Source organism: Dendroctonus ponderosae, unplaced genomic scaffold (assembly GCF_020466585.1).
Source record: "Dendroctonus ponderosae isolate FM_Combo_2020 unplaced genomic scaffold, Dpon_F_20191213v2 Dpon_F_20191213_3, whole genome shotgun sequence".
Lineage (NCBI taxonomy): Eukaryota > Metazoa > Arthropoda > Insecta > Coleoptera > Curculionidae > Dendroctonus > Dendroctonus ponderosae.
The window spans coordinates 16572232-16583461 of record NW_026018508.1 but is presented as its reverse complement, the minus strand read 5'-3'; the positions used below and the strand labels follow the sequence as shown (position 1 = coordinate 16583461).

At 35.8% G+C, this 11230-nt stretch overlaps 1 protein-coding gene across 1 annotated transcript in view; it reads right to left on the bottom strand.

Annotated features, from left to right (window-relative positions):
• The window catches only part of LOC109538613 (collagen alpha-5(IV) chain), a 37130-nt gene that overhangs the window by 9701 nt on the left and 16199 nt on the right, over positions 1-11230 (bottom strand). The window contains exons 2-3 of the mRNA XM_019905926.2: positions 400-597; positions 298-342 (exon numbers count right to left, since the gene is read on the bottom strand). Coding sequence (XP_019761485.2) covers positions 298-342; positions 400-597 — 243 coding nt within the window. The remainder of the gene's footprint in view (positions 1-297; positions 343-399; positions 598-11230) is intronic.

Here is an 11230-nt window from a genome sequence, read left to right as displayed (position 1 = left end):
TACTAATTGGAATTTTCTCTTACAGCTTGAGCCTAAGTGTGTCGCAGGATACCCTCTAGGCGATAGTTCTTGATTACTTTTTGATAAATAATTCGTTCTTATTGCGAAATAGGAGCACTATTTATCAATCTGTAATAAAAGACGTGAGGAAATTCTGTCTTTTTTAAAGACAAACATTTTTGAGGCGAAATACCCAAAAAGAAGTTTGAAAAAAATGAATCCGCCTCGACAATATAGAACTTATCTACATCGAAATTTATGTTGGGTGTTTGGCAAATAGTGGGCACAAGTACTTACAGGACGTCCAGGAATACCATCCGGGCCTCGGTCGCCGGCGTCGCCCTGCAAGATTTTTTAAAAGTTTTCCTTCAGTGTAAACTGCAGGAAAAGCGTACTTACCCGTGGTCCTTTATCGCCTGTTGATCCATAGCCACCATCGGAGCCTTTTTCGCCCTTGTTCCCTGGACCTCCAGGGTATCCAGTGTCGCCTGGGGCTCCACGCAGTCCATTTTGTCCAGGAATTCCTTCCGCTCCAGGTCGGCCCTTTATTCCAGTGCAGTTGCACTTCACTGGCGTGCTACAGCCTGAACATTTCCCCTGAAAGAAAATCGAGTTTTAGTTGCATAATCAAATTGATGGAAACAATCTGGCCAACAAACTCGCCGCTAATCAGGCTATGACTGCCATTTATTGGGTATTGATTAATGAAGACGCTTCTGATCAAAACAGCGCGATTTAATGACGCCTAGTTGTGTATCAAATTGACCTAGAAGCGCCAGAAAAAAATTTTCTTGAACTATCACCGATTTATTGCGTCAAACAATCCTTTTGCCGCGTATATTCCAGTTTTCGTTATTCTAATTAGCTGTAGCAATTAGAATAATTAAACTTCTTGGGGGTGTTGATTGGCTTAAGGCATAGTCTGCCACTGCTCCAGAGAAAGCAATTAAAGCTCGTTATTTCCTGATTGGTTTGCAGACAACAAAATAGATTCTCCAATTTGTATGCTCAAATAGGCCGCAACTATTTGTTATCTTTGAGAGTTGAAATTCACAGGGCGTTTCCTGTTTAACTCCCATACAAATCGCCGTTGATGTGTCGACTCTTTTGACGCCTCAACTTATTAGTGTGGCTTTTTTCTGGATTTATGAGCGGCGTTAACGGCAAAATTAAAAGCTTCACTAATCAACCACTTGATCAACTCTTTAGGAAGATGGTCGTGGAGCAGAAAATTACATAAAAGTGCCTTAAGGTCAGATTTCGATGTGTAATTCGAACACAGTCGGCGCTTGGTTTTGCCGTATTTGGTAATGGGGTCAGACATCAAATTTCAGTCGGTAAATTGCAGGGAAAATAAAAATCAAGTACAAGTTTTAAAGCGCGTTGAATGGCTGATAAATTTGCTTCAATCAGTTTCAGGACTCAATCGATTTTATGCTTCATTTCTTTGACTGATTGGAGATAATCGAGAGAAATTCGAGAAAACCACTTCGGAATTGTGCAATTTATTTTGTGTGTCCAGATTTTGAATAGAAGACTTTTTAAGACAGATTTTGGGTTAAGTGACCATGGGTTAAAAACTGTATATGGCTTTTACAACCGAATTTATACGCTGTCTGGCTGTTTTCAATTTTCTGATATTTTTTTGTCGCTGTGGATCGTGCATGCAAAACATCTGTCCATTATTTGCCCGGATCCAACTCATCTGTGGCATCATGTAAGAATTGAAAATCTCTGCGATAAACTTGGGCTGATTGGTCACGCTGCTCGTCCACACATTAGCATTAATTGTTGTTGATTAGTCCCATTAAAAAATAATTTACCAAAGAAAATACATTTTCTGTTGGTTTGCTGGAAATATCGACCTGAAAGTTTGGAGCAGTTTGCAGATATTTAGGACATCCTCATTTCGGAAGCAGCTAAGTGCTATTCATTGAAATTTCCTTAATAAAATGTATGTAGATTGAGAAATTATTTATATTGGAGCATGTTTGTGTGTTCAAACTGCCAACATTTAGGCTCGGATATTTGAATGTTTGTTTTTTAGCGAAAGCGACTAATGTTTATAGTATCTATGTATTATGGCCAGATGGTCGATGATTATTTAATAGCAAAGTTGTTAATGATTCCTGCTCGTTAAAACGTCGAGCGTTTTATTTTTGCTGAAATGGTATACTTCCTGCAGACCCAGGAGGAAAACAAATATTTTTCAAGTTCTCCACACACATTTTCGGTCATCCGGAGAGAAACGCTTTTCTGGGAGTTATTGAAAATTTCGGCCACGACTTCGAAGCAGGAGTATTTTAAATCCAGCACGCAACTTGATATTTTGCAAATTTATATCACTTTTTTATTGAATAAGAATATTATTTTTCCAGTTCTGCAAGCTTTTGGGCTAAAATTTTCATTTGAGCTGAAGCAGAATGCTTCTACAAATGTTTCAGCTTTGGCTTTGAGGTCGAATTATTATTAATTCGTGCACGAAAGTTTTTTTAATCGCGCCAAGAGAAAAGTTCGTTTCTCCAGTTCTGTAAGCTTTTGCACTAAAATATTTCTTTTATCTCAAGAGAAATACTTTTATAAATGTCCTGTGAAAAAGTCGGCTACGGTTTTAATACACAACTATTTTTAATTCACCACGAAACTTGAGTGTTCAAAAATTTCTGTTTTTTTTAACCAAACTAAAAAGAGAAAAAAACGTTTTCCAAAATAAAGAAACATATTTTTGAGAACATTTGGCGGAATTTTCAGCTTCGACTTTTATGCGGAAATATTTTTAATTCATTACCGAAGTCGAGTCTTCGTCAATTTGTCTTGTCGAACAAATCATGAAGAACACAAAGTTTTTGAAGTTCGGCCTTTCCACAAAATATTTGATTTCATTTGAGGTAGAATACATTTCTAAACATCCAGTGCAAATTTCGGCTTCGACTTTTATATAGAAACGTTTTTAATCCACGACGAAACTTAAGACTTTGCAAATTTATGAAGTACTTTTCTCCTGGATCAAGAAGACAGACCGTTTTGCAAGCTTTGCACGTTTTTTAACTTATCTTTTCTAAAGTCTAAAGCAGACTACTTGTGTAAATGTTCCATGAAATATTCAGATTTGGGTTCGATGCAGAAGGATTTTTAATTCATAACCGAACTTAAGTTTTGTCAATCTATATTGACACCTTTAAAACACACCAGGAAAAAATTGGTTTCCAAGTTCTGAGAGATTTGGCACATGAACAGTTTTATTTCTTTGAAGCAGAATATATTAGTAAAGGTCCCGTGAAAATTTCAGCTTCGGCTTGTATGCAGAAGTATTTTTAATCCACGACAGAATTTGAAATTTTGAAAATGTATGTATTTGTCTATTCAGAAGGAAAATGGAAAAATATTCTTCAAGTTCTGGAAGCTTTTGAGCTAGAACGTTTATTTGAACTCAAGTATACCCTTGAGCATATTCTGCGAATTTTTTAGCTTTGCCTCTCAAATCGAATGATTTTTAATTCAGGAGCGAACTTGAGTTTTTGCCATTTCACATAATTTCCTATCGCACCAAGAAGAGAAAAATGGTTTCTCCAATTCCGTAAGTAATTTCATCTACGTCCCCTATCCAGATGCACTTTTAATCGACGAGGGAACTTGAGTTTTCATACATTTTATAGGAACTTTTCGCCCCATGACCAAGAAAAAAAAATCCTATTTCTGCAAATTATTCAGCTAAAGCGTTTATTTGAACGGAAGCAAAATAGATTTCTAAATGTTCTAAGAAAACTTCAGTTTTGCTATTTCTATTGGTTCCATGACCAACTTTGCTATTTCTATTGGTACATAGGGAGACCATTTGAAAGCTTGTAACAATAAAATAAAAAAGGTAGGAAAATTCCCTAGCAATCGTTTCTCTAATAAGATTGGCGAACCGAATTAATTAGCGGTGTTAAGGCTAGGAGAAAATTGCAAAAACGGGACAATATTCAAAAGAAACTTAAAAAAACATAATCAGTGGATGATGCAAGTTTTCCAGGCCATTCGAAACAATGACGAACCGACACGTTCCGAACAGATTTTTTTTATCAGCCCCAACAAAGTAGCAGAACGAAACGGTTTTTATCACGAAGAGAATTGTCCTCCACATACCGTCAAAAATGGGTGATAAAATTCGCAGCATTTGTTTCCGTACCATTTTGATAACGCTCATTCAATGTGGTGGCACAATTAACAGCTTGCGTCTGTCCACCTACCGAATTGAGTCACATGAAAAGGGGTTAACAAAAAAGGATGTGGAACACGTGCAAACTCCTTATCTGCAACAGTTGACCGACTAACAGAGCTAAAAAAAAATTCTTATATTCTGTTGCTTTTTTACGTGAATTTTTGAAAAGTTGTCACCAATTTTGTCCAAAAAAATTATCCCAATCGACTGTTTCACGCAGCGTTTCATGAAGTGTTAACACAAGGTGGTGGTCACATTAAGGAGCAGTTTATTTTTTTTGAGCCACTAATACAACATTTATCGATTTTTTAACGACTAGTTGAAAAAGCGACATTTACTGAAAAAATTGGGGAAATCTGCCAGTTACTTTAGCAGATAACTTATCCAACTTGCCGGTTGTAAACGTTAAGGTGAGATGAAGCATTCGATAAGATGTTTGTTCAATAAACACAAAAGTCTAAAAAAATCCAACATACGTCCTGCTGATGTAAAAGAACACGTTTAGTGAATTTATGGAAGACATCTAGCGTAGGTGCACTCTGTAGGAAGTACGCATTGATATTAGCCACCCACAAAGCGTTTCGTTTACAATCCCAATTTAATCGAATTGATTCGATGGTTAATTTTTTCGGTTTGGTTGACTCAAAGTGCACAAAGTATCAGTTAATTTTTTCTTTTTTCCTACTAAAGAGGCAAAGCAAAAGCATTTTCTCCGGTAGTTTCAAACTAAAAATTATCGAGGAAAATCATAATTTAAATGAAAAATAACGCATTTAGCTGCTAATGGCTGGCAAGTGATGTTTCATAATTCAATAATTTTCTATTAATGCAACAACAATAATTCCTCCTCTTATCTGAACATGGACTGAAATTAATTTATAGTTAAACTCAGTATAAACACAAGCGATCTGATCTGGTACCGGTTAAATTACAGAGCCCATTGTGCCGGTAACCTGTTATTGGGCACAACCCACTAACATTACGAAACCGACACATTATTATAAGACAAGACAGATCATTTCAATATTGGGCCGTTGTATATGGAACGCAACCAGGAGTTTTCTCATCTTCTTGCCTTCTCAATTAATTCTCGCTCTTTACAATGATTATTTTGTTTCTAATTCAGGCGTGAAAAACTACTAGGTTCCTCTTTTGAAACACTTTAAGAATAACCCAGAAGAAGATCCAATCATCTCAATCTATTCTTAGGGTCGAAACATTCGTAAATGAAGAAAATGAATGCTTTCGATATAACAAAGAGTTCCACACAGCAATTCTTTTACGCTTGCATTGGACGTAAATGTAAGGATTCTCAGATCCGCTTCAGAAAAGAAATATCCGAATAATGTTCCAATAATTTTACACGTTTCGATGCTTTAGACGATAAAAGTCCAAAGTTGAAAAGTGATCAAACAAATCTGAGTTGATATTATGTGACATTTAATGCTCTATTCTCTAGTTTATAAGTTAGTGCAGAAATTAGCGGGCTCGCTCTATTTGTTCATGAGATATGAAGAAAAATGTGGCRCCATGTATGAAATTTTGGCWTTTTCTTGCATCTAAATRTCTGATATTCAAATTTTGTWTTTGATGCAAAAACTGCTGCGAGTTCTTTYTWATTCTCTATCCAATGATAGGAAAACGAAATCTGTAGCTCAAATGGTTATTGAGATACGACGAAAACGACGGCGTAGTGTTTGAGACTATTTCGCAATTTTGCCAAAACCGGCCTCAAAGTAACAGCTTCAAATTTAGGTTGTTTGTGTGAAAACGGCACACGTTTATTAAGCGATGCTTCTCTTCGTACATGTTCTATTTAATGCTTTATTCATTAGTGCAGAAATTAGCACGCTCGCTCAATTTGTTCGCGAGATATGAAGAAAAATGTGGGACCATGTATGAAATTTTGGCATTTTCTTGTATCTAAATGTCTGATATTAAAATTTTGTCTAGTGGTGTAAAACTGAGCGTTCCCATTCGATCTATTTCTGAGAAATGAGCAAAAAGTTGGCATCATGTAGGAAATTTTGGCCTAATCTTGCACCTCAATGTATAACGTTCAAATTCAGTTTTTTCTGTTAAAACTACCACAATTTCCAAACTCAACTTCCACTTAATGAATCGTGTCTTGAACTCTCTCTCCAGTACCGAATTCAAAAACCGACTCTGTAGCTGAAATTGTTTTTGAGATATGGCGAAAAAAAAATGCGTCCAAAGCTTAAGAAGTTGAAAGTCCAAAGCTGAAGAAATTGATAACAAAACCGGGCTTTTCAATAATTCTGATTATAAATAACTCGCACAGCAAATATTAATTATGGTTGTAAAGAAAAACTACAATTATGATACTTAATAATTCTCTCAGCTAGTGAAATTAGCCTTTACTTTGAACCGTATCATTGCCAGCCGATATGAGGTTTTGTAGAGCAAAAAGTCATCTTTGGAGGTTGTTGTTACCGGATGTGTTATCAGTGCAAGTGTTTTAGTTCCCAGAAATCCCATAATCAGTTCGACATGCGTGCTGAAATCTGTTGTTGGCAGAATATTTCATGCAAATATTATTATCGCATTTTAACTCGGTTTTGATAAAAGTCTTCGTTATTCAATAACAGATTTTCGTTATTACAYTTGGCTCGTAAGCTGGAGTTATTGAGTCATGTGTTCAGATTTGCATATGTTGAAATCACCTCAATGCGCTCCGCACATAAACAAACTGATCTGGATAAATAATCAGATCAGGAAATCGAAAACKAGCGAKCGGCCTGCAAGCGGTCACAAGCTGCATTAATTCGTTTATTAATTAGACCGCATGTAAACACAACTGGACCAGTTTGTTCAAAGTTCAAAAACCTCCGGTTCTTGATTTTATTCGAGAAAATGTTCATATCCATTCCACCGCTTGACGAGTTTTCAAAACCCATGCGGTAAAAACTCGATTTTTCATCTGCTTCAATTGGCGGACTAAAACAGACAACTTCTCCTAATTTGTCGGTTTTCTGTACCAAAAGCTGCAATCTATAAGAAATGGGAGCAAGAATTTAATAAATTTATTTAAAAGTGATGTAATATGTATAATAAGGAGCCTGAAAATGTAACGTAATGAAGACGACCTAGATCTCAAACAACTAAACAATATGGATCTAGTCCGATGAAAATTACACAAAGATAGCTGAAGCGTGAGGAAATCATAGAGGAATTTTTGTTGAATATTGGCCAAAACCTCCCGTTCATCTATTTCTTAAAAACCTGGCGAAAAACTTATTTCACTCGTCAATTTTACCATTAGATATCACGCCAACTTGAGCTAAATATTTCCAAATTTGAGCCTGTTATCACTTCGGTATTAATCAGTAAAATTGGGTCCATCATTGGAACCTTGACCAATCGCCTAAATAGATCACTCTTATTTTTAGCGCCCAACCGAATTCCTTCGGCCTCCAAAAGCGAAGATAAAACTGAAAAGTTACACACTTCCGAATTATCTGGGTACGATTCAAGCAAATATATTGCAGGATTTGAACGGTTTTAGGCGCCAATGATCATAAGAATATTATTTTTTAGCATTTTAAAATACACTGTTGGTCCTAATTGACCAGTTTTTCTAAACTTAATTAATCGAGAATTGGTGTTACACCCTGGAAGTTCATTTGATAAGAGGATAAAGAACATCAATTTTTTAACATTTATTTTTACAGAACAAATATGGATTTTTTTCTAATATGACGAAAAAGTCGCCTAAAAAATCATAGTTATTTTTGAAATTTTAGCCTTTCTTGTGAAAAAGGCCAATATTTCCAGTGCGCTAGCTCAATTTGTTACTGAGAAATGAGCAAAAAGGTGCGGAAAACAAGAATTTGTGGCTTAAATATGTAATATTCAAATTTAGCATTTTGTGTAAAAATTGCATTCATTTACTGTCTCAAGTTGCACTTAGTGAATGGAATGTTTAATTATCTATCCAGTGATCAGAAAACGGGCTCTGTAGCTCAAATGGTTTTTGAGAAATGAAAAAAAATCGAAGAAGAACTGATGGTGTTCTTGAAAATTGAGTTTCTTGTGAGAAAATTGCCAACCTTTCTCAAGTGATGCTTAACTGTGTAAAAACTCAATTCAGCACTCTATCCAGCCGAACGGACGGAAATAAGAGCGTTGGCTCAATGTTTTCTTGAAAAAATTAGCAAAAAGAGGGCGAGAAACATGACAATTTGGTCTAAGCTTGCACTTAAATCTCCCAAATTAAAATTGCGTCTTTTATGTGAAAACTGTCGCCCTTTAATTTTTTCCCTGATTCTTTGTGACTGGTTGGTTCATCTTGCCAGCATCTTCTTCAAATGAATTTCCTTCTAGATAATATTTTTTGATTGAAAGCCTTGTACTTTCAGAGACTATTTTTGAACTGCGATTGATTGACGCGCAGACTTCGTCTTGAGTGTGAGATTCATCAACATCACATTAAAAGTGAACAGTGACAAAAAACCTTCCGGTTTGTGCAATTAAAGAAGCCAAAACGCCCAAATTATTAAGCAAAACAGCGCCAAAGAAGAATATTTAAATCAACCTAACTCCAATAAAACGCAATTAAACCATCAACTTGTTTCCTTGAACAGTTTTATTATTAATTAATACCAATTCAGCTCTGTAGGCGAAATTCCTCTACGCTAGTAGGAGTCGAACGAAATAAAATGCCAAATTTGAATAAAAAAATGGAAAAGTTTGCGTTTTTTTCATTAAACAAACCGGTTTGTGCTAAAGCCGATTGACGATTGCCGATGTAAATCCACATCCCTCTAAATCGTATGGCTCGGCACGGAAAAATCGCACAAATCGTGCCCATTGAGTAACGGGATCTTTAAAAACACCATGCGTGTGTAATGAAGTATCCCATTCATATTTCATAAAGTTGCCGGGAATATTTTCAGTCGAAAGGAGGGTATTCACCTCCCGATAACAGTACGTCTGCAGGAAGTTCACTCGCTTTGACCCAATTCTTCTCTGTTGAGTTTATCTTGCCAATGTCCAACAGTACATCGATGTATGCAACTCATCCAGGGAGTTGAGGCTAATATTCGTGTTTTAATTTGAGTGGAAATTCAGGAGTTTGAACAGATTCTGGAGGTTCAGCTACTGAAAATTTTAGGTGAAAACATTCCCGGGCTTAGAGCAATCCAGTGGCTTGTAAGTCCGAAAAACTTTACCACCGATAGTTTAGAATTGGCTTGAATCAATAATGAGTAATAATAGGTGAACATTATTCAGCAAATCCAGATCTTCTATAGGAAAGTGGTCACGAAGATGGGAGTAGTTTGTACTATCTGGAGTGTTTGATGACCTTTTTTCCTTGTGTGATTCTCTTCAGCTGATTTCTACCTAATTTTAATATTTTCAAAGGTCACTTGTGTGGAAAAAGAGGTCTTAAAGGGTGCGGAAATTTTATTTAAAAAAACAATGCGACAGTAGAAAACCGAATCTTACGAAAACTATGAAGATGTGCAACGAAGCGCTTTGCGTTATATATTTAAAACATTTTTTCACTGGCTTATTAAGCAGAAATCGCGATTCTTTGAACATGAACGTGAACTTTGGAACGTAAAATCGGAACATGAACTCCGTTTTTCGCAATTCGTCGTTTAGTTTGAAGCTTTGGCTTATTTTTCACTTGCTGCACTTCTCTGTCTTTTTTTGCTTGTCTTGCTTTTGTTGGACAATCAAACGCAGTAAATGGACTTAGTTTGGAATGATTTAATTGAATTTAGGCTCCTAATTTTTGCCAGCTTCGTAAATGACGATCTCATTTTTCCAATTCTCATCTTTCAAATTAAAACAACTAGCAATTTGAAACTTTTATCATCTTTAGAGAACACTTCAGTCTAAAGATGCTGGAAATTTGATGAAAATCGTACGTAGTCCTAAGTTTTGCACTCTTAGTAAATATCGTTCTCATAATGGCGGTTCTCCCAACTACGCTCTCTTTAAAAAATTAGCATCTTCCAACATAAAGCAACTAGCAATCTGATACTTTCACCATCTTTAGTAGATGCGGGATTCTACAAACGCTTGAAATTTATAAAAATCGCCAGAAAGTCTGACTGTTTCCAGCTTAGCAAATATGGGTCCCAAATAGCACGTTTTCACTGAACTGTGTTCTCTCTTTTGAAAATTCGTATCTTTCTAATTAAAGCAGGTAGGTTTTTGTGACTTTCACCATCTTTAGAGAACACTTAGTTCTATAGATGCTCAAAGTTTAGTAGAAATCACCGAAAATTCTGATTGTTCCCAGCTCATTAAATATCGGTCTCAAAATGGAAGTTTTTACTTCTTGTAATTGAAATTCTTGCCAGCTCAGTGAATTTTTGGATTTAAAATGGATGTTTTTAGGTACTCAAATCTGAAAATCGCAGCATTTAGATCTTCGAAGTTTTATAGAAATTGCTCAAGATCCTGATTTTTGCTGGCTTAACAACTACCGCTCTCAAAAAAAGTTTGTTATTCATCTGTACTCTCTCTGTTAAAAATTCGGATTTTTCCATACCAAAGCAAATGGCAATTTTAAGTTATCACCATTTTTAAAAGACAGTTGGTTCTAAAAATGCTGAAAATTAAAAAAAAACCAAGAATGCTGATGCCAGCTTGGTAAATATCGGTTTCAAAATTGATGTTTTTAGCCAACCCCGCTCTCTCCTTTAACATTTTTCATCTTCTTAACTAAAGCAAGCAGAAGTTTGAAAATTTCACCATTTTTAGAGAACACTTGACTCTACGGCTGCTCAAAGTTTTATAAAAATCGGCTGGAATTCTGATTGTTGCCATCTGAGTCAAAACCACTCTCAAAATGAAAGTTTTTATTCAACAACACCCTTTCCTTTGAAAAATTGCGTCCTCAACACTATAGCAAGTGGCAATTTGGAATCTTCACCATCTTTAGAAAACACTTGATGGTAAAAATGTTACAAGTTTCGTCGAAATCTTCAAGAATCCTAATTGTAACCAGCTTGGTACATCGGTCTCAAAATTATTAGTTGTTCTCAGCTG